General features: G+C 40.2%; 1 protein-coding gene across 1 annotated transcript in view; it reads right to left on the bottom strand.

Moving 5' to 3' along the window:
• The window catches only part of HECTD2 (HECT domain E3 ubiquitin protein ligase 2), a 41479-nt gene extending 23501 nt beyond the window's left edge, over window positions 1-17978 (bottom strand). Inside the window, exons 1-7 of the mRNA XM_059820897.1 lie at window positions 17757-17978; window positions 12329-12458; window positions 5878-6016; window positions 3504-3606; window positions 2465-2554; window positions 1793-1857; window positions 379-424 (exon numbers count right to left, since the gene is read on the bottom strand). Coding sequence (XP_059676880.1) covers window positions 379-424; window positions 1793-1857; window positions 2465-2554; window positions 3504-3606; window positions 5878-6016; window positions 12329-12458; window positions 17757-17978 — 795 coding nt within the window. The remainder of the gene's footprint in view (window positions 1-378; window positions 425-1792; window positions 1858-2464; window positions 2555-3503; window positions 3607-5877; window positions 6017-12328; window positions 12459-17756) is intronic.
• Window positions 17979-24722: the final 6744 nt, after the last annotated feature.

Here is a 24722-nt window from a genome sequence, read left to right as displayed (position 1 = left end):
ATATACTGAAACTTTCTGGAAAGATCAGTTATAGCATACCAATAAAGCAAATCTGGGAATAAGGAAGAAATAAGAACCAATAATCTGCTAAAACATTTGTTCTTTCAACCCACAAAATGATAGGAAACAATTACATGTATAACTGTTAGTTCAGAGTCTTGATCTATGCAACCTTTCCCCATCAGCTATCTTCTTTTAAACTCCCATTCCCATCATGCATACCCTACACTTCTTCCATATTTTAATACATTCTTATAACAGGAAATTAAATTTGAAGTGTCTCAGCTATACAAAGTATCTTGTTTGCATAGTATACTGGTTTATAGATTATAAGTTAAGCAGACATATACTTAAATAAAAATACTGTGTTTTTCTTACCTGCAAAAGTATACAGTATGCTCTAAGATCATCTTTTGTTCGTGGCCTATGAAAGTATGAAATAATAAGCAGAACCATATGCATACATCATATACACACATTAAAAGTCATGAAATCATGCACCCTATGATTTAGCTTTGCTTTGCCAACATGTATGGAATACCATATTTAAGGATCTTCACTGCTCTCAGAAACTGAAAAGGACACTTAAAGATTCTGACTACTCTCTAAAGGCAGTAGGCTATCTTAGCATCTGTCTTGTGTGGCATAACACAAGAGAGAAGGCAAAAAAGAAGTCAGAACTGAAGAGTACAAGAGGAACAGGAGGTTCCTCTGAACAGAGGTTCAGGACAAGAGGAAATGGCGTCAAGTTGCGCCAGGGGAGGTTCAGGCTGGATATTAGGAAAAATTTCTTTACTGAGAGAGTGGTGAAACACCGGAATAAGCTGCCCAGGGAAGTGGTGGAGTCACCATCACTGGAGGTGTTCAAGGAACGTGTGGACGAGGCATTGTGGGACATGGTTTAATGGGCATGGTGGTGTTAGTTGATGGTTGGACTTGATGATCTTACAGGTCTTTTCCAACCTTAGTGATTCTGTGAGTAAGAGGTGTTCCAAAAAGGGAAGTCCACGCTGTTGTCTATCTTGGGTGACACCGCAGAAGAGTTTATTTGCCCCCTCTTTGATATTTCCTGACAGAATTCTCCATACACTTCTACCACTGCAGCCTGTGTGTTTCTTGCTGTTTATCTGCTTAAAGGCTTTTACACAACCACAAATACACATGCAGCAACAGCACAGAAAAGGTAGTATAAGGTGGAGAAAGGAACAGCCAAGAGCTGGGTCACAGGTGAGTCATAGCAACGCACTGTCTCTTGCTATATCTTTTTGCGAATCAAACTATGCACTCTCACTTTATTACTTCTTCCTAAAATTTTGTCATCTCCAAACCTCCTGCCTTTGGGCTATCCCTTTCTGCATCCTGCAGTGCCCTTCCTATGCTGTTGCCACACATGAATGGTATTGTGAAGTAACCTTTGGATCAAGGAATTATGTAGGTTAGAACATCTTAGTTGCTGTTGGGGGGTTGGCAGGTAGAATATGTTTTACTCTACATAAATTCCTTAATTCATCTCACAGTTCAGATGCCCAAAATATTGCCCTGGCAATAAGCAGCTGAGATTTTGTGGGGGAATATATGGCTGGGTCTGGGTCTGCCTCTCAGAGGTTAAATGTCAGCTTACAGAGTTCAAGATATATTTCAGCAGACTTGCCTGCCAAAAGGAGACAAGTTCTTACAAGTCAAGTAAGTTGTGTCAGAACCATTTTCTTTCTTTGGCTAAAACAATAAAAGACAAAACTGTATCAGCTGTAAGTGCTGGCACAGCACTAATGCAAATATTTGCTATAATTACCCTTTCCATTCTTGTAGCAGACCATTAATTATTCCTTTTAGGACTGACTTCTGAACATCTTGAGGCTATGGAAAAAGGAGAGGAAAAATCATATCTGGTATAATTATACATATTCTATACAAGATATTGTATGAACACGCAAGTTTGTTTTGCTTGTGATTCAAGCCAGCCAAGAAATCTTTGTGTTGTGATGCTGAGCTCCTAAGCATTTTTCCTCACAGACTATTAGCTGAGGAGGCCTGGAGTTGTGCCAACGGTATCTTTCAACGCTTTAAACAACTTAAAAACCGTAAATATAATTTCTAAATTACTCCCATCCTTTGTTTACTAGGCACAGTACCTACTTTTTGCTATCCCCATCCTCACATTTTCCTTTTATCCCACCATGCAGTGTCCCATCACAGCCATGTCATATCTTGCAAACGGTCTTTGAGATCTACGACAGTATAAACTGTGCATTACTAGTAGCAAAAATTTCCTCCTCTTTTACCAGAGCAGTTTTCATGGTTCTGTGTCAATTCGCATGAGACCATTTTACGTATGTTTTGAGAGATTCTTCAGATATCCTGCCTATCTGAGAAAAACTTTTGGTATAAATTGCTTCTCAGCATATTTCTTTGTTGAAATAATTGTTACAGCGTTTTAAAACATGAATTCTTTACTTCTACTTACAGTATTTAATAAGGCATCATAGACAACATTCACAAATTTTGCATTGATTCCAGAGTCCTCAATGGTATTAAATGGAGAATTGGTATCTTTCTGTAAGTTAGATAATACATGAAGCATTTTGGTTTTGAAATGTTTTGAATATTTTAGCTAACTTTGAAAAATAAAAGTTTAACAACATGTTTAAACAAAACACATAAAGATATAACTATTTGTTTTCCTTATCAAAACATAAGAATTTAAGTTGCTTTTATTAATATAACAAAGATGAAGCTAAACAACAGTAAACCTACACATTGGCAATATTCATGTAACTCCATTACCTTGTCGTTCTATTTTTAAAATGTAAGAGCGTTTCAAATAATGAATAACATCGGATTTTCATCTTTCATCTTTGTTGTCGATCCATCATCGGACAAAAGCAACAAAATCATAAGCATTCAATATTTGTTAAGTAACTAAAAGTCACAGGTTATTTTGTCTAGGTTCAGGCCCTACTGTCCATATTAAATATCATAAGCACATTTTGCTCTGTAATAGGCAGTAAATATTAATTTAGCATGAATTCAGAAAGTTTTCACACATGAATATGATCTTCCCCAAGGGAAACTGAGTATGCCATCACAACACAAGAACAGCTTGAGCCCATATCACATGTTTAGGACTGACACTGACACTTGAGCCCATATCACATGTTTTTTTAGGGACAGGGAATTTCTGTTTCCAGATTTGTCTGGGCCTCCATATTAGCTTCATTAGCTTTCATGTTTTTAAACTGTAGTTCATATAGAAAGTATCTACGCAGTCATAGTGTCACAAAACTACATACTGGAATTTTAAAGCTCCTTGAAATATAGTTGCTTAACTGGAATCAATAAATCAATGCAATAACAGATTACCTACCAAAGGCAGGTGAGATCATGACAAAATGATCTTAGTGGCCTTGAGTAATTAGCTGCAAGCCTTTAACTGATGTTTTCATAAACACTTTGAAGATACAAAGCACTGTAAGTACTAAACAGTATTATGAATTATTTTCTACCTTAAATGCAGCATTTATCTCCAGGAAAGAATCAAATGTTGTAGAATAAAAATCATGTACAGCTTTCCAATCTCCTGATGACTTAGCCTTTTCCACATCATCCCTAGAAAGAATATATTAAAATATTGGTAATATAAGGGTTCAATCTTCCCAACTGCTTAGACTTTAGATTCTAAGCTTTCCTCACTAAGCACGCTTAGAAGACAGACAAGTATAATATCAGTATCTTTCTAACATCTTCCTTGTCATTTTAAGATCATGGTATTGCAAGAGAACAAAAGCATAGTTTGTGTTTGATACACCTGAGCAATCTCTCTTATTCAAACTGTTAATTCATGGTGTCACAGTTCAGTATGTTAAGACAAATAATTAGCAGAACAGAATTATGCTGAAGATACACTGACATAATAAAACTTCTGAGACTGATTTATTTAAGTATGCAGGCTCCTAAACTAGTCAAATTCATTATAATTTGTACAAAATTTTATTTCTCTTCAAGTTTTTCAAACAAAACTTAATCTTTTTATGTGACTGTACATGTTCCTTAAGGGGCCAACAAAATCTATGGATTTACTCTTAATGTCCTTTTAAGTATTAGACCTTAAAGCAAGTACCCGTATATGAAATTTTGTATGATATCATACATTTAAAAAAACCTAACCAACCAAACAAACAAAAAAACCCCAACCAACCTTTGAAGCAGAATTTTATTTTAGCTATCTACAATGCTGGTGATACAAATTCCAGTTTGCTCCCCTCCAGATAATTACTTTGTACTAGATATTTTAAAAAGTTATCAGTGGGACATACCAAAAATGCTAACGACTTTTTAATACTTTACTTAAAAGAACAAAATTCTTGATAATTACATAATTAGGCAGCAGTAAATAGATACAAAAATCTGAATACGGAAAAGATTTTGGCTCTTCAGATCACCTGAATACCAACAAAGGTATTGTCAAATTCTCTTTTATATCTGTTTCCTTTTCCACCAAATACACACACTGAATAATCAAAAAGCATTCCTTTTCCTCACTGAATGCACAAAATTTCAAACACGGAAAAGAGCAATGAAGAGTATATGCTCATACATCTCTTGGAGCAACTGTGATTTTTTTTTTTCCCCCATCTGTTTGAAACATAGAAGAATCAGGCTTTTTCCTAGGAATATTTCTCCACATTTCCTAACCAAGATTATCGTACTGTAAAACACTCAAGGGTATTACAGCAGCATAATGCTGCTCTGTGGGTGCTAACGCTAAAAAAAAAAAATTCAATTAATTAGTAAATACCCCTCTAAGAACACATCCACACTAAAGAAACACTCTACCAATATATGTTCACATATTGCAGGCAGAATGCCTTAGCGTAGACTAAGGGAAAGCTTTTTGGTGTAGACCTGACATCAGGGAAACAGGCTATACTAGTTAAAAACAATTCAGATGGTTTCCCTGGGTACTTCTGCTAGCCTAGCTAAGCCGATCAAGCATCGTGTGCAGAGTATCATAACAGTGCTGGAAGAAATCTAATGCAGATACAGTTTTGATTAAGGGTCTGTGCTGATCTGGAAAAACAGAAGTGGAACACAAACCACTATTTTACATCAATTCTACTTCTAGCTAAATCAGTGTTATGGGGCAGCAGCATAAACATTGTCTGCACAGACTCTTTAATCCTAAAACTCTTTTTACTTAGACAAACTTAAAGCATAGTGCCTGCCTCTCACAGAGAAGTGCTAGAATAGCTTACACTTACACTGCTTAAAATTGTGGTCACATAAGCAGCAAAGATACATGAAAAAAGAAATATTTTTTTGCCATAAAACTGATATTGAAAATTAACAGTCTCTAACATAATGCAGGAAGAAAGGTCATCTACACTTTTAGCCAAAGTTAGAAATAGTGCAGTCCACATAGTCACCATTCCAGGTCCTCAAATATGATGTTATACATTTAAGTGTCTGATGTGCGGTGTTTCACACAAGACTGAGAATGCCCAGTACCACAATGGACAGGACACACCAGTACAAACAAAACACCTAAGATTGAAGGGGATTTTCCAGCCTGCAATAAACCATACATATTTTTTTCCAAAACTAAACATCCACTGAATGTCAGGAACTGAATTTCTAACTCTGAAGTACAAGCTTTGCCATTTCTTGAACAGAACAACACTTCAAGCTACAGAAAGTATTTTGATAATTTTCACAGTAGCAGAGTTATCAATCCCAATATCACAACCAAACTAACTGCTTGTCAGTCTTACTGAACTGTTTCCTCATTTGAGATTAACAAAATAAAATGTAAGAATTAGGACAAAATGAAGAAAGTCTGAAGAAAGAAAGTACATTTTTAGAAACACCAGTGTAACTTACTGAAAATCTTTCACAGTTTTGGTTCGGATGGGAAGGGAAGGTTCAGGAGGAATTGGTGCTTTCAGTTCTTGTGGTAACGTATCTATAGAGATGCGCTGCTTTTGTCGTACATCGAGGCAAATAGGTGGTAGGTCTCTCACTTACAAAAGAGTAAAGAACAATAAATACAATGCAATCATATACATAAACATTTAGCTAGTAAAATATATATATATATACAGGAACTAGGAAAAAAAAAAAGAAAACCTCAAACTGGTTGATTCTACATCTTTAAAACCCTACTCATCCAAGCACTTTTCTTACCATGTGCTCATCTCAGACATGATGGAAACTTTGATTAATTGAAGGGAAATAAAACCCTAGAAACCAAAACTGTGTCCTGAGTTCATAACTATGTCTTTGTGAACAAAGTGCTCTGTCCTGTCAATGGAGGGAGAAAATTGGTCAGTCTGTCTCCTACCTAAGGCCTTCTGAAAGAAGGGAGTGTCTACTATTTTATAAACGAGCTCCTGGACCAAGTTGCAAACAAACGATTTGCCTATTACAAAAAAAAAGAAAGAAAACCAAGCCAGATTTTCACAACTGAATTGCTGACATGCTGCTGGCAAAAAAAAAAAAAAAAAAAAGAGAAGATGGTGACCTGTGTTCCAACTCATTATTAGGGAAAATAGCAGAATATTGTACTTACATAAAATAGCAATGTATTGTACTTACATAAGTAAGTTACATCAGTAACATGCACTGGTATACGTACAACAGTATTCACATCACACAAGAAAACCCCATGTTCATATATAGTTTCATTTTTAGAAATAAGTGCAGCAGAATTTTCATTAAATCTAAATGTAGCAGTAGATGCTCAACCTTCTGAACATTAAGCCAAGTGCCTTCTGAAGTCAGATGCATAAAGAAAGTGCCTATTCTGAACACCACATCTACCTGAACCTATGAGGAACTCAAGCTAAGGAAGTTAGAACATAATAAAAAAAAAAAAGGTCAAAGGATGTCATGGAATTACAGAGTTACCCGGAGTGATCCTGTTATATTTGCTGTTTGAAAGACAAACCAAGCAGTCCATGACTGGTAGCTATTAGTCACGAATAGCAGTGTTGTCCGCGTTTATATTTACAATATATACTGTAATATTGTAATAATCTATTGTAATATACAAACTGTAACACTGGTGTTCCCTACACCTAAGAAAAATCTCAAGCACAACCACATCAAAGTCCAACTATTTTCTGATGTACAAGGACAAGTCTTCAGTCAGTTTTTCTAAACTGTGATATATAATTTTAGCTAGAGCTGAGTGGGGATCATCTACAGCCTCCTAAAAGAATGTCTCCAAGAAATTACATGGGAAATTTTCTGTCTTGCAGAGAATTACTGCTGAAACAGTAGCATCTTTAAACATTTCTTCTCAATAAATTTGGCTGCCTATTCTAAGTACAAATAGCAGTGCTTTAACAAGGTCTTTCTATTCTACTCCTTACTTTCTATTTGATCCGAGAACATTGTATTGGGTTTACGTGGCAAGGTTTTGGCAGCTGCAGGGGTGGCCTGTGAGTGGAGAGATGAGGCTGCCTCTATGTCAGACACAGCCAGATCCAGAACAGACCCACCACTGGCCAAAGCTGAACCAAGCAGTGATGCTAGTAGCACCTCTGTGACAATATATTTAAGAACAGGTAAAAAACACTGCACAGCAGCTGAGAGAGGAGGGATTGGGAAATTAAAAAAAAAAAAAAAAAAAAAAAAGAGAAAGCACCCCGCAGACACCCAGGTCAGTGCAGAAGAAAGGGGAGGAGGTGCTCCAGGCACTGGAGCAGAGATTCCCCTGCAGCCTGTGGGGAAGGCCATGGTGAAGCAGGTTGTCCTCCTGCAGTCCATGGAGGAGGATGGTGGAGCAGATATCCACCCTGCAGCCCATGGAGAGGCCATGCCCAAGCAGGCTGCTGGCAGGAACTGTGGCCCATGGGAGACCCACGCTGGAGCAGTCTGTTCCTAAAGGACTGTACCCTGTGGAAAGGGCCCATATTGGAGCAGTTCTTGAAGAACTGCAACTCATGGGAAGGACCCGTGTTGGAGAAGTTTGTGAAAGACTGTATCCCATGGGAGAGACCCCATGCTGGAACAGGGGAACAGTGTGCGGAGGAAGGAGTAGCAGAGAAGAAGTTTTATGAGCTGACTGCAGTCCTCATTCCTCACCCCCCTGCACCACTTGGGGCAAAGGAGGTAGAAGAGAGGGGAACGAATGAGTGAAGTTGAGCCTGGGAAGAAGGGGGCAGAGGGAAGGTGTTCTGAGTTTTATTTTTATTTTGTTTAACTGGCAATAAATTAATACCCTCAAGTCAAGTTTGGATTGGATTGTGAAGATTGGAAAGTGGACTCCCTATCTTAATCTCAACCCATGAGCTTTTTCATCTTATTTTCTCCCCATGTCCTGTTGAGGAGGGGGAGTGATAGAGCAGCTTGGTGGGCATCTAGCAGCCAGCCAAGGTAAACCCATTAAAAACACGAAAAAAATATTCCAATGCAGTATACACAAACATCCATTTTACTGAGTGTCTTCTCAAATATCCTTAAAATGCTTTTTTAGTCTCATTTATACTGCATGTTTTTAAAAGCGTTTTAAATGAATTCATTTTAAATGAATTATGACATATGTTTGGGATAAAAGGCACTATATAAAAGTGTCCTCAAAAGTCAAACATATTAAACCAAAATCCTCTATGAATTGTCTAAGAACCCTTTAAGCCTTTTCCAAGAGTTGCTGTTTTTGAAAATTTACTAAACAGAGTAGTATCACTACTCCACTGCCTACTCCATTTTATCCCAGCAGGGAAATAGACACTAACAAAATCCCCAAAACCCAAAGGCAGATTCTTTTCACTCAGGCTAATGACAGACACTGTCATTGTGACTTAACTCAGCCACCATTCATCAGATGATAACAGATCAGTGCTGCCCTCAGTCTCCTGAGTATAGTATCGGTTACAGATATGGAACCTTGCCCACTCTCACAGCTGGAATTTAAAGCTACTTGAAGAGAAGAGTAGTAATTTAAAAACCAAAGTGGACACATAGATACTAAATTAATTCAAGCCAAGGTACCAAACAATTCTGCCATGCAAGTGCTCTGCTATTGCACATCATTCTCTGAAAGCAGGATGGACTGACTCAAAAGAAACTAAGACGATGTCTTATTTTTATACTCTGAGAAAGACAAGTAATTTTCATTTAGTTCACATTCTGTCTTCTCAATTTTAAATGGGTTAATCATTGAATTATAACCAGCTGAATACACTGAAATGAGAAAAATATTCTCTCCGCATCTGTAGAAGAGACAGCTGCTGACAGAAGCTGTTTCTTATTTCAGTAAATTGAGGCTGCAGGTGCTAAGCTGATAACTTGCACCCTGTCAGTGATGCAATTTTCTTTGAAATATATGCAGCTTAAATGAGACATAGGAAAACTGAGTTTTAATAATATGCTTAATAAATACTGTCAACTTCAGTATGTTTTGCCATAATTCAAGTTTATTTGTAAATAGATTTATTTGCTCATCTGATATTCAAAAATATTAATTAAGATCTGTCACTTGAGTTCCACTGAGGAGAAACTTGAAACTTTATGTACTGAGTTGATAAGCAGCAATAACACAATATTACAAGACAAGAAAAAGCAATCATTTCTGGCTGTTTGCCCAGTTACATCAAATAAAAAGACTCAGCAATGCATGACTGCTTAGGGAATGATCAAAAACTTTGAGGAAGAAAATCTCATTGATACAAAGCAGAATTGACTAGTACATGGAAGTTTAAGGTGCATGAATTTAGGACAGCAGTTATTTTAATGGTGACCAACACAGCTACTGGCAGATGAAAATTTTCAAAGTAGGTAAAGCAAACAAATCTTACTTGTATTTGTAACTTCATAAAAGAACTAGAACAATCTAGTTCATATATAGATTTCATACCAGCCCATTGTTGCATTAGAGGACTTGTTATATAAATTCAATCTTTGTGGCAGCTACATAGCAAAAAAAAAAAAAAAAAAAAAATCACCATAGCTTCCATGCTGTATTTACCAGCATTACCTTTTCCACGCTTTTGTTGTTCAACTAATTTAACATTCTATGATCTCAAGCCTACAGTGTTACCAGTATATGCATATATATACACACATATATTCAGAGAGATAGCACATGTCTAGATAAACTGAAAAAAGTGACCAACAAAGCATCATTCCTGAATTCCAGAAGAGCAAAAGAAGCATTTTTAACTGAGAAGTTTGTTTCAATGATTATTTTTTTCCATAGAATACACATACCTCCTCAAAAATTTTTGAGTGCACCTTGGACTGTTAGTAAAAATAATCCATTTTTATACAGGCAGGTTACCCGGATCCTGAAACTATGAGAATATCTGCTCAATTTTATACATTGAGCTCTATTTCAAGAATATATCCTTGTCTATAATAAATATTGCCATGCATTAGCAGCGTGAAAATTAACAACCAGGTACTTATCAGGCAGTAACTACAACCAGGACAATATCATGTGCAGCAAGAACTGAGGACTGAGGGCAGTTCAAGAGAGAGGTGCTTAGAGTTTACCATTCTTGCCAGGTACAAAAAAAAAAAAAAAGGGGGGGGGGGTGTAGATTTCTTCTGTTTAGTGAAATGAATTCTGCAAAAGGACAGCGTATTTTTCACATTGCTTGGCCCAATACTAGTTTACTTCTACTTTGTCCTAAATTTTCTTAAGTGGCAGGCTTTCATATCATAAGATTGTATTAAGCAACTCTTCAGACAGAAGCTGGACAGGAAACAAGACTTAAATAATGAAAGACAGTAGTTTGGAGTCTATGAATCAACTGCATGCATGTTTCTGTTAAAAAGGCTAGCAGCTGAGTAGTTAATATTGACGACAAGAGGTCACTTTCAGCTTCTGAGGAAAATAATGTTATCTGAGAAAGGTGAAATACTTTATTTCTCTGAGGACTTTCAGATTCCAACGATATTGCAATTGTTTACATGCAATTCACATATGAAGACTTTTCTTTAAAAATATAGAGGTGAGAGCAATGGCCACCTGAAGGTTGTTCTTCCAGCTTTGTTAGCTTGACTTTACAGCACTTTTTAAGAATCAGCAGAGCTCTGACCTGCTTTGCAGCAGCATCTTTTTAATCACACCCCAGTATTGCCCTCACGAACACCACTTCTACCTTAACTCCATGGAATAGTGGGAGAATTCTTCACTGGCCATCTCCAGCTACCTTGGTTTCCTTTGTGTAGTACAAAGCGACTTCAGCAAAGTACAAAATCCTGTCTGAACCATCATTTACACTTAGTTGCCTTTTGTGTTTTAGTGATTGCCCTTTTTTTTTTTTAAGTAGAAAGCACCTCCTTACTCCACAACAAAAATTGCTTTAAAAAAAAAAAAAAGGTCTTGCATTGACTTTTACTTTTGCAGTATAGCTAGCAAGGATGCAAAGATTATTTTGGTAAGGATCCGATCCTGCAAGGTATAAACCACCTTTTCCTACACAACTTTGAAACCGACAATACCTGTCCATAGTTTTGTTTCAAACTCACACTACTGAGACCTCTTAATTAATGCAGTCTCTTTCTTTCTGGGTTCAAATTCATTGAGTGCTATAAAGAGTTAGAGAACCTCAGAATAATAAGGCTGAGAGGGACCTGCTCAGAGGCAAAATCAATACAAACCTGACAAATGTTTGTACAGCCTTTTATCAGAAGTCCCAAATTACTGAAATTCCATATCCTAGCCCAAAAATATAATAAAAATTTCAGGTCTAACCATGTCATCTCCTTAGGCTTCATGATTCTAGCCTACCATACTGAATACACATCTCCACTTTCTATCTTTTCATCAACTAGCATTACCTCATCATACCACAACAACCTTCCTTCTCGCCTTTAAAGCTCTTCAGAACTTACCAATCTTTGCCTGTGGTTTTTATTTTGTGTCATCTCTGGCCTTCATCTTCACTGAAAAACACCAACTCCCAGCAACTGTCTCCCTTAAAAGCCCTATGCTTGCCTTATCCCTGCCATCCTTCAGATGGCGATAGAAAAAGCTCCACAAAGTTCTGACACAATTTCTAGAGAAACTGCCATCTGACTACAGTTAGACAAGCAGTACCTGCAGATGAACTACTGAATCTGTAACTTTCTTTAAAATTTCAGATTATTATTTCATCCTCCAGGTCTCTTTGTTTTTCTTATCCAACTTATCTCTATGACATAACGTCTACAGAGGTTGGACTATCATATATATCACTGCCTGTACAATGTACAGCACAGCATAATTTAATGAAATCTAGATTCCTAGATTTTCTGGCACTACCACAATGCAAATATTGGCAGAACACTGAGCGCCTTCTTAAATTGGTAACTAAGTAACACAGGGCTTTTATTCTCTTACCATTTTTGATGTTGGGTATAACAAGTTGCGTAGGTGAATTTCTGTTTCCGATGCCTTCTTTCTTTTGGTTGATAGTTGTGATGAAATTGCTGAAAGTGGAAAACTGATTTTTGGCTCCTCTCTCCAATCCCTGTAATTAAGATGACAGCATGCTATAAAGGACTAATACATTACTGCAAGAGTAATCGTACTCATGAGGAATTACACAGAATACTTAAGTAACTTTTATCTTGAAATCAGAGTGGTAATACCTAAATAAGACCTCAATAATGATTCTGTAAGTTTGTTTCAAACTGAATCATGAGAGATACCATAAAATTCCTTTCCATTACATTCAAAAGCTCAGGTATTAATTTGCAGGATATGAAGATACCCTTGGATTACTGTGAGGAAAACACAATACGATTAAAATGCTTTCAACAATATTCTAACTTTCTGTATCCTAATTTCTAACTACTTTTATATCCCTCACTACATCCAGCTCAGTTTAAACAGATGAAAATGTCACATTTTCCTTTTTCCAAACAACCCTAATATACTGAAGTAATTTAGACAAATTTCCCAAGACTTGAAATGTGGGGCCAAAAATTCTGTGAGCTAACCTGCTAATAAAATTTAAATACTGGCTACCTGGGTAAAAACCCCTAAGGATTCAAAATCATCAGCATCAGCTGCCACTGAAAAAAGGCTAGCCAGCAAACATTTGTTAACACAGTGTTAAAAAAACCTGCTTGAGTACCTGTGTGTGCTGCCACCACAGAATCTGCACAAGCCTTTGCTAAGAAGTGTTGAGCGCTAATGTGTTTTAACAGTTAACAGAAGTGAAATCACACAACAGACTTCCAAAGGATTGAGCCAATCCGCCTGTTTGATGCTGTGTGCTATTAGACATAGTTATTTACTCTGGATAATTCGCAAAGCGTAAGTGGGGTAAGGAGCTTGCCCAAGATGACAGAAGTCGTATGATAGAGATTTTAATCTCCATCTCAGCTCCAAGTCATCAGTTGATATCAGGCAAAGGTAGATCAACTCAAAAAATTATACACACTCTCCCTGCACATCATGATTTTCAGCCTCACATTAACCTAAAGATTCATTTGCTTGATTATCTGGTATGTGCACTCTCAGAAAAAAAATGTTTACATGCAAATCAAAACTGTAATTCCCCAAAAGATAATAAAAAGATCTAGAATAATTAACATAATATTCTATCCATTTTTTTAAAGCCATACATTTCCCTTTCCCCTTAAGAGTAGTAAATTTGGACTAAGACATGCAGCCAGAGTTCTGAGGAAAGCACTTCACTTCCACCACAACATCCTGAAATACCGCCAGGAGGGTAATAACACAGCCCATAAACCTGCCATGCCACAGTGTACGCAAGCTGGTACACTGCCAGGAATTTTAAATAACTATGGCACAAACAGCCATTTTTCCATAGCTTATAACTCAGCAAATTATAAATTTGAACAATCAGCAGGGCTTCTGGCTTTAAAAGTACCAAGTTTCAATTTATAGCTCCAAATTCCTTGTATGCAACAAACACTCAAAAATAAGATGTAATTACCACTACAATTTTCACATTTTCTTTTAGTCTATAACCTTTGAAATATCATTAAGATGCTTCCTAAAAATCACTGGCACAACTGGAGAAAAACAGACCCTGAACAAACATGGCAAGACATGATTGACTGAAAAAGGACTTTTAAACAAACCCAGATCTGAGGTTACTCTGCTGTGTCACAAAATGTATGCTCTAGGTAGAAAACCTCTAGAGCTTGGACTATTCTAATTGTGATTAATAGGGAATAGATATCATAGATAATTGATAAGAGGAGCTTGTATGAAACACACTATTGTGACAGCCTTTTTGACTGACTTAGCTTTCTAGGTTTTACTCCAGCCATGCCACTGAAATAGTATACTTGAACAATTATTTAGAAAGGTGATTCTTAATGTCACCTCCCTCAGCAGTGATCAGAAAGAACAAAAATTGTGTGTGCTATTTAACTCCATCATCCTGCTCCAAGTGCAGTTCCAACAATATTAAACAAACATATGGACAAAGGCTTTACTGGAAAGCCCTGGAGGAATACTGGGAAAACACATGCTCATTAATGAAGATCTCTGACATCTCCTGGGATAGTAATCTAGGACAAGTGTACAGCACCATGTCACACTTACAAAATTTTGTAGGAGGTCAGTGAACCTCTAGAGCCTAAGACTGTACACACATGCTGCCATCAGAAAACTGAATGCCCACATAAAGAATGAGTATGCTTAGAAGGAATAAGTGGATCAAAGTAATCTTTAATCCTTTTTTTAAGAGCACATTAATAACTCACAACTCTGCTGGCTTCTTAGTGGAAGTTTTCCAAAGCATTAAGCCCTCCATAAGACTGGAGAGGTACTAGCATTATACTTTATAACTATGTTTTTCATTTGAAGTTAAATTAGATGGTGAAAATAAGTCAAACTGTTTGCAAAGAGCACATACGGAGTGCTTTCTGTGAAGAGGCAAAAGACCATCTAGAAGAGTTTCTTGAAAATCCTACTCTTTAGCCCTAACGTAACTCACTCAAGACCCATAGGTACATGGCAAGCAAAGGCCAGCAAGGAGTAAAAGGTTTTCTTCCCTGTGCAAGAAGACATGGAGGATGCTCAGATTACTTAAAGGCAGCTGTCAATGCAACAGCCTACTCAAGAAGCAGGATTTTCCCTTCCATTCGTATCTTGAAAGGTGTAACATAGGACTGGTTTAGCTTTACACAAGCCTTTACTTGTTCCTGTTTACTAGTGGACAAGTTATTTAGCTTCCCATGTTTCTTTTCAGAATCTGAATACTGACCTCCAAACCATCAGCCCTTATGCATTATTTCTAATCACCATTCGGCCCATAAGAAAAGCCTGAACTCCTTGCAGGATCATGTTAATTTATTCATGGACTAATTTAATCTCCACAACTTTCCTTAGAAATAAAAGCCACCAAAAAAAAAGTAACCATTCTTCCACAATTCCACATGGCCCTTGGCTAAGAAAAGCCACGATATAGATGACAATAGCAATAGTCACATAATCCCTTTATTCCAACTTGCAGCCAGCTTAAACTCCAGCTGAGACACATATGCTCTTAGGACAAAAAGGATACCATGGTTATCCTTACTAAAATTCTGACCTTTTCCACAGTTATTGCGGAAAATGGAAACTGTTTAAAGGATGTGTCACACCTTCATGATGCCTTCGAGGAAGCTTTAGTCATGCCACATTGGTTGCACAAATCTATGAGGGGTCTTTAGTGCACTGCAGAAAACGTCAATTACACTAAATCTGAGGAGATGTTCCGAGACAAGGATATATGAGGTGAGCCTCATATAGAAACAAGGTATAGTGTCTATATCACCATAGGCATCATATGATGGCTATAAACTTAGAAATAATAGGCAGAGAGAATATGAAAATTAAGGTCATCTGGAGTATCACTGTATTTGTATCAGGCATGTATTTTTAAAGGAAGGGAAATTTAATGGGAAAAAAACATGAATAAGCAAAGATTTTTTTTTAAAAGACAATAATTTCCCTCTTTTGTCATCATATCATGCTACAAACTCTTCCCCAGTTTAATGGGGAAGAAGCTGAGAACGTATTTCTCTCTTTAAAAGTGTTTGAGATTATATGATTACGCAACACTCGTTTTCTGATGTTCAATCACAACTTTTAACACAAGAACTTGTATTAAAATCATGCTATCTATGATGAATCTCACAACACACTTCACAAAACCCTGGAATTAGATGTGTAGATTGCTCACAACTAGAGCTTAGCAGACCAACAGTCCAGTACCTTCTTTACAGCAATCCATAAAGGTCTTGCAAAAGCATACCTTCATTCCCTATTTAATATATTTGGATCAAAAACTGCATTCTGTTGCAAACAGAGAAATCCAGGGCTATGGGAACGTCTATTACATCTAACCACAAAACTCTCTGTAACATACTATCAAAACCCCTATGCAGCTCTTTGTAAATTCAAAATCCCACACGCGTTTGTTAAGCAATCACACCTAGCCAGATTTAAGCTCCTCTGTAGCAGGTCAACTTAGACAACTTATGCCTGCGGGGAACAGTTAAGAGGTACATGAAGGATGTCCAGCTACAGACAAGTTCTCCTGATTCTTTAAGGCAGTGGGAATTCTACATGGCTGCCCAGCTGCACATGTTTTTCATTAGCTGAGGTAAGCCTGACACATTGTAGACCAGCACTTACATCTTTATTCTAAGGGCCTGGCATTTGCCATTCAAAGTCTGAAATGGAGATTTTTCAAAGGTAAAAGTAACTCCAGGGCACTTGTCCATTACAGACTTCTCCCACCAAATCAGTATTTGAATCACAAAATCAAATAAATCTTCCACATTCAGACAGATTTGCAAAGCTGGAAGTCTTTCAGAAGATTGGAATGTTGTAGGCAAAACACAGAATTGGCAGAATTGCTCAAAGGAGTTTGCAGTTTGCCTCCGATTACTTTGTTTAACATTACAATTATTTCACAACAGTCATAAATATTAGACGGTCGATCTTTTAAACTCAAATTATGTACAATGATAATTTCTAGTAAGTCAGATACTTACCAGAACTGTTGAATTAAAATCTCGTAACTGTATTACTTACTACAGGATTAGTAAAATTTTTGCTCTGTTGTTAGACTAAAGCAAGTTATAGCAAGTTTTAACATTGAGCTACTTAAGATATTCAACTCATGCCAGGAAAATTTTATGTTTCATAATACTGTATGGTCAGCAGAAAGAAAATCGTAATTCCAGTAAAATTAAAAATCTCAAACAAGGTTTCTGAAATGAAATTATTCTGGCAAATATCCTTCTTGCAGTTTTTTCACCCATGTTAACTCATTCATCAATTATCGAAATGTTCCGTCATCTTTGCTTCAACGCAATGTAAAAACCGGAAAAGACCTTTTAAGAAAAAGTTAAAAACGCACAAGTATTTTCCAGCTAGCTCTCTCGCTATCAAGTGTATTAAGAGCTGAAACCCTCCACCCCCGAAAACCCTTAACGAACATTCACAACGCTGCAAACCCTCAGTCATGACTAACCCAGAAGAGCAGACCGTTGTAAAATGTTAAAGAACTATAAGTAGATGGAGAATTTATAGCTTCATTATGTCACTGCTTACATATCCACTTGTTATTTTTAAGAAACTTGAATCAAAGCCTCTCAACGGAAAAGAATATGAAAGAAAATGAACGTGATGCTCTTCCCCCCCCCCCCCCCCCCCAGTAAAGCGGCAAACGGAGCAAATGACAGCGGGAACCGCAAAGACGGTCCCGCTCCCCGGGGCCGGGGCCGGGGCCCGGCGGGCAGCAGCCCGGGCGCTGACGGGTCGCTCGGCCCCGCGGGGACCGCAGGAGACCTACCCGGGCAGCCGCGCTGGATGCCGACGGGATGGGCGGCAGTTTCTCTCGCTCCTTTTCTTTCTCCCCTTCTTCCTCCTCGTCTTCCTCATCCTCGCCGCCCTCCTTGGCTGACGGGGGCGCCGCGCTGCCCTGGTTCAGCTCCGCGCCCGGCGGGAGCCCCGCGCCGGGGCCGGGAGTGAGGTCGGCGGCAGCCGTGGCCGCCGGCGGGCTCTGCAGCGACATGGCCCCGCTCCCGGCCGCCCCGCGCCTCTTTCCTCCCGGCGGCCCCTCAAGCCCCCGCCGGCACCCGAGCCCCCGCGCCCTCCTCTTCTCCTCCCTTCTGCCGCCCCCGAGCCCCTCCGAGGAGCCCCCGCGGGCACCGCCAGCGCCGCCGCTCTGCTCCGCTCCGCGCGGGGCCGCCGCGGCAATGCAGCAGCCGGGCTGCTCCCGGGCGCTCAGACACCCCCGCACGGTGGGGCGGAGCGCGGGCCTACCGCCCCCGCCGCGGCCCCGGCGAGGAGGGGGAGCGCGGGACGCAGCGGAGCGGAGGCGGCCGGCGCCGCCGGACCCCGCTGCCTTTGCGCCCCCTCAGCCACCGCGCCACCTACAGACCGCGGGCAGGAAGAACGGCCGCCGCCGCCATGTTGTTTATAGGCGGCTCATAGAAACGCGCTTGGCGACCGGGGCGCCGCGCGGGGGCAGCGGAGGACACGGCTACGGAAACTCCGTAGCGCAGGAAAAGCTGCGGTGCCGGCCGGGCGGCGCCGGGCGGACGGGAATCGGGGCTGTCCCCCGCGCTCTGCGCCGCCGCGCTGGCCGCCAGCCTGCGGGGGCTTCCCTCGCCGGGGAGGGGTGGGGGGGGCACCGCCGGGCCCCGGGGCTGCCGGGGGCGCCCTGCAGCACCCACCTCCCGCACCCCGGTGAAGCGATGCTCCCGCCTCCCAGCGAAGTCGTGCCCCCTGCGCCCCCCGCCCCGAGCGGGGAGCGGCCTCCTGCCAGGCCACGGGGGCCAGGCCGGGCCGGGGCGTGGCAGCGAGTAATAACTACAAAACTGCGGTGCAGGGGCCTCGGGGTGGGTACCGGCACGGCACTCCCGCTGCTCCTTCACACCGCGCCGGTGATGCGTGTTGCGCCGCTGGCAGGGGCTGCGCTGTTAGTGGCACCTCTCACCTCACGGTACCGTCATCATGGCCTCAAGTCGCACTCTAACGAGGAAAATAACAGAAATGAAGTGTAAAAGCTTAGTCCTGTCTCTTGTTTCACCGGCAAAGCCGGAGCGGTGCCAGGGCCTGTGCGATGGCAGGTCTTGGTCCTTCATTTGGACAGGTCTTGGGAAGCCTGAGGTGATACCTGCTGCCAGAGCCTCTGTGTGGTAGCCTGGGGTTGTTGAAGCTTTGCTGTAGTAATATTTTAAAAAAATCATCTTCAGAAGTTGCGTTATGTTGCAATACAACATCTAGACTTGATGTAATACAGCATTTGTCTTTGGGGTAGTGACCGACCACTTGCTTTGGTATGCAAAGGTATGGGAGTCCTTCCGCGTGCCCCGGGTGCCATGTTTGTGTATGCTAAGCTATGTAAAATTTAAGCCCTTCAAACCATTAGCTGCCAGATGAAAGAAGTTGCTTTCAGACCACTCTAATTTGGTGTCTGGAGAAGAGTTCCCCTCCCAGCTTCAGGATCAAAGCAATAGCGTGAATAGTGTTACAGACCACTTGAAACAAATCTTCAAAATTGTTTTTCAGATGGAGGTAAACCACGTGATAGTTTTCCTCAGCATTGGCATTACACAAGTAGCTCCTGCAGGTTGGAGCTGCAGTAAAGATCTCTGTAAACTGCATAAAAGCAAGAGCATAATAGGTACTGCAGTGTTAATCTAGCACATTGGAAAATGCTTTCTCTTTTTGAAGGAACTGGCAGACCTGGAGTTTATTAGGTTTCATTAAGAAATCGCTTTGTCTCCTTACCAAGTTAAATATGAAAGCTGGTTTTCTAAAAAGTTCACTCCTCACTGTGCTTACTTCCCAGTTGCTCTCAGTGGTTTGCATGAATAAGTGGTCTGCTGCACTTAAACAAAGCCCCCCAAACACTCACTCATCTTTTTACTTTCCATGCCGAGAAATAACATAATGATAGTAATTGCAACAACTTCAGTACAAGCAGCTATACACCCAGTGGCAGTCCCCAACTGGAAGTACTTGGCACAGCTGTTTTGTGGAGCTGTGCCAACTTGAAACATGGAAAGAGCTGCTCCCTTGAGCCTGCAGAGAGAGATGAAGCAAAGGGAAATAGAAATGTAGGAAGTATACAAATGAATTCATAATGCTTTTTTTTTCAATTCCATTGAGCTATAAAGGCCTGATTTTTGATAGCTTCAAAAACACTGAAATAGCCTTCTACCAAGATTATTTCACAAAAGGCTAATGCGACATCGAAGACATTAATTTTTACTGTCCATACTGTCCTGTGCTATTTGAAGCTGAAGCATTCTGTTGAACTAAACTAATTCAGGTGAATATTTTGACCCATGACAATTATGAAAATAGGCACAAAAGTACTGTTAAAAAAATTTCTTCCTATTTTTATAAGAGAGCAAGAGGACCACATACTGAAGGAGAAGCAAACGCATTTTCCTACTACTAACAAAGGTAGCATACATCTGGTGCCTAGGGTTTGTAATTAAAAGTATTTCAATATAATTCATAGATCTGCAAGGCAGTCAAAGATGTAACCACAGCTGGGAAAGGCATGTCTAGACTGGCTTTCAATTTGCTAGCACGGATGGATGCTAGCTGGGTGCAGCAGTGCTGCGTATAATGAGGCAATGCACGTAAACCCTGCAATCACTTGTTGCCAAAGTGATAAACCAGGGTAGCGAGGAATGGAGCAGTCAGAAAACAGGATAAAGACAGTCTGTCTTCTAACAGACAAGATTTGTGGGATATACAACATAGAAAATTTTGCAAAACTAAACAGAGGTATGCAACTGCCATTTTACAAGACTTCAGAAATTTGTTGGCCAGCTGGCCTGGGAGGCTTGACAAAGGGCCATGCACACTCAATGCCTTTATTTTGAAAGTGTTTGCAGGCTTTTTGTTTGCATCACTTTTCATAATATTTCCTGTTCTTTCTTTGAGGCTGATAAAGCTTTTGCTTACCTTGGTGGTTGCTTTTCCATCCTCAACTGTTATTATGTTCCCTCCTTTATCCTTCCAGGGACCCTTTCCTTGATTTTTTTAATCTCTTCTGAGCTGCTTAAAAAGCTTAAATCACATGGTGCCAGCTACTTCACAGTATTTTTTGGTGAGTGGGGGAAAGGTAAAGTTCAATTAACAACTGTTGCTCGTGCCAAGTACATGCTGCCTGGGCCTACACATCCACCCTTGTTCCTGGATGAGTTTGCAGCCTGCACTGGACCCCACGCTGGCATGCCATGCTGCTGGCTCAGATAAGCATACGTACACTGCAGTAACACCCCTGAATGACTACGGAGGGGACACAGGCAGTGTGTGACCCTGAAAATATTTGCTTGTACTTATGGGAGAACAATGCTGCCTTAGCAGGTTGTTGATCCTTTCAACCAGAAGACAACCTTCTTGATGACTTATTTTAAAATTGTTCACCAATATATTTCTTCTGTCCAAAGAGTTTGAGTTGTCAGGAAGGGGAAAAAGTCAATGGCACATCTCTCTGCAATGACGTGGCCAGGCACAGACCGCCACTCGGAAGGACAGATGGAAACAAACCAAATGCTAACATTTGTTCAGAAATGATTAGTAAATGCTTACAAGTAAGAGATATACTCGCAGAGACTGGCATTTGGGAATGATGCACAAATGAAAAAAACCAAAAAGGGCTAAATTCCCTGGCTAGTATTTTCATGACAAATAATTGAGTGTACCTCACATGTTCCTCTGCAGTCAGAAGTCAAAATGCAGCCACAGCCAAAATTAACCCTGGTTTAATTCAGTAACACTAGGGGTGGGTTTGGCCCATTATGGGTTTTTCCCTGGCCCTCAAATGCTTTACTAGTGTTTGCAATCAAAGAATATCAAAGATCCCTGGGGCAAATTGGCATTTCAGGAATTGAAGTGACCTCTGTCCTTTAGAAAATGTAGGCTGAATTTCCTGTTCAGTTGGTGATACACTCTCATCACACAGCTATACTGTGTCTCTCTCTTTTATTATGTAGTACTGTCTCTTTCTTTTCATACTGTTTGAAGATCTCGTACGCTTCCCAGTACAAAATATTTGGACCATTTAACAGATGTGTGCTTTGTGAGATGGACCCTGAGCGGGCACAAGGGGAAGCACAGGATGGCTGAAACACTGAAAGGGGAAGCAAAGGCTGGTGACAACCCATTTCCTCTCTATGGGAGCAGGAGAGAGATAAGTGGTTGGGAGTTTTCCAACACAACAGGTTTTCAGCAAAACATTTCAGTTTCAACAGAAAGACCTGATTCATTGAAATGGAAATGTTTTACAAAGAAGCATCTTTTTCAGTGACCTTTTAGCAGAACTCGGGCAAGATGCCACCGAAATCCACCTGTTACTCTGCCGACTCAGTTGGAGAGCTAGTCACATTTGCCGTGTGAATCATAAAATCAGAGACTGCATGACTTCTGGACTCCCCGGCCAGCTAACTCCCAAGCTGCTCTACCCTCCTGTGCTACCTGCCCACATCACCCATTAGGGAAGATGGAAGTTCATGTCTGCCCACAAGTCATGACTGTTCTGAGACTGCACAGCCTCAGAGCTTGTAAGGTATGACCCCAGTCTCGTCTGACCTCCCTATTGTCGGCCATCCCTTGAAGTTGAACATTTGGGGAATTTTGTCCTAAAGAATCCAAATTATTGTGAATCTTTCTGCCACTGCTGACAAGCTAGTCCAAATATGTTTATTATTCTTGCTGAGAATAGAAAATTATGTTAAACTTGTGCCTGTCTTTCTCCATCTTTCAGTCCCTGGATCATATGCCTTCATCTGTGAGAGAGAAAAGCTCTCTCTTTTCCAGGAGCACATGTGCAAGGTGCACTCAAACTCTCCTTAGCTAAGTCCACATTATTTCCCCTATGACTAACATTGGATAAACTAATCTATAGCTCTCACTTACCCTTTGGCTGTCCTCCAGTACTTGGAAAGCCCTATTTTTTAAAGAGTTTATAAACATTTAGAGAAGTGGTGCAAAGAACTCCTCAGCTAATTCATCTGAGGCACTTACATGCAAGTTACCCAGCTGTTGTTTTGTCTTGGAAGATACTCAATTATATCTTTCTCTTTGGCAAATGGTAAACTTCTGATTGAAGTTACATGATCAGATGGGATGCATCCTGCTTGGGCATTCCTAGTACAGAGAAGGAAGAGGTAATCAGGAGTTCTGTCTTAAGTGCATCATTACATTTGCATTTTGGGTTCCTTGTCATCACTGACTGGTGCAATACGACATATATACCAGTTAACTGTAAAAGGCTCATGGACACTGGTGCCTAGGCAACAGCTGATTTTTTAGGTTAGTGATTAACTCTTTTTTTTCTGCCTGAATAAACTGGATATTATATTACCCCTTGCCATGGAACAGGACCTTTGGGTTGAAAGAAAACATTAGCCTCTGTTTTAGAAGCACTATGGCTATTTTAGTGATGTCCAGAGTGAGGTTATCTATGATAACGCAGTGTATGCAAACACTAGAAGAGAGACACAGCAAAAGAATAATTCATCAAGTGGAGAGAATGAACTTAGTGACCTCACAACTTTTACTAAGGTTTCCGTTTCTTCTCTCCAGAAAGTTGGTGTTGGTTATTCAATCTTCAAACTTCAGTTAACTTCACTTAAACTCTTACAAGATATAACAGTAGCACAATCTTCCCCAAGGTATAGCAAGGGACCAAAGTTAAGGCTATGAGATAACCCTCTATCTTTGTCATGCCTGATCTGGAAATTAGTTTTAAATGAGATAGAGGCAGATACTAGACACAGAATTTTATCCAATTTCTATTCAAAGTGGAAGTAAGAAACAAGTAAGCCATGCTAAAGAAGGTTCAAAAAGAAGAGGCAGTATATAATGTTTAATTCAGAAAGTTGCTTCTGTACCTTTGTCATCATATGACCTATAAAACTGTAAAATACTGTTAGAATTAAGATTTCTGTTTAGCAGGGCTTTGCAAATCTTTGCTTACTTACCGGTTAACAACTAGCCTGATGTCTTTAAAAAGAGAAAATCCTTGAACTGAAGCGACAGCGAGAGATAAAATTTAAATAACTTCAATATGCTCATCTTCTTTGCTAGAGGGGAGTTAGCCGAAAGGAGCAGCGCCGGTGGAGGCGGCGGTAACCGGGGCTGCAGCTCCCTCCAGCGCCGGCACGGCGGCGTTTCCAGCCGCGGAGTCGCGCCGGGAGGAGAGCCGGCCTCGGCTGAAACAGCATCGCACACGGCGGCACTCCTGGTTCCTGGAGTTTGGAAATTACTTATGAGCTCACAGAAATGATGGACGTCCTAGAAATGCCGAGATTTTGAGCTTTATAAATAATAAATGTGGGATCAGATCATGTATACAGTAATTTGCATGAGTATCCTGGAAACTGGTAAGGCAAATGGCATACACAAAATTAATCTCATATGTTAGTCTGGGCAGGATTAAGAGCTGGATGCTTGAAGACTGTTGAGAATTTCACATCTTTAATACAGCATGTGGTATTCCCTTTGTAATGTCTGAATGGGATGGGTACAGCACCTGCTCCTTGCAATATCTTGGTTAGCTAACTCTCATTCTCTTTCCTATTTATGGCTAACTTTTATAAATAGGAGAGATGTCTAAATTGTTACAGAGGTCCTGAATCTCCCAAGGAGGAAAATCCTCTGGCAGACGTACGATGGCAACTAAAATCATAGGGCTGGGGCAGTTACTGCCCCCACCCACTGAATGGTGCTGTTCTTGCCAATGAATCTGCTCCTTTCCTGCCACGTTTTTCGGGCTGCTCTGTAAGAT

The sequence above is a fragment of the Gavia stellata genome, chromosome 9, assembly GCF_030936135.1.
Source record: "Gavia stellata isolate bGavSte3 chromosome 9, bGavSte3.hap2, whole genome shotgun sequence".
NCBI classification, from domain to species: Eukaryota; Metazoa; Chordata; class Aves; order Gaviiformes; family Gaviidae; genus Gavia; species Gavia stellata.
Note: the sequence above shows the minus strand (reverse complement) of the source record. Positions and strands in the feature narration are given on the sequence as shown.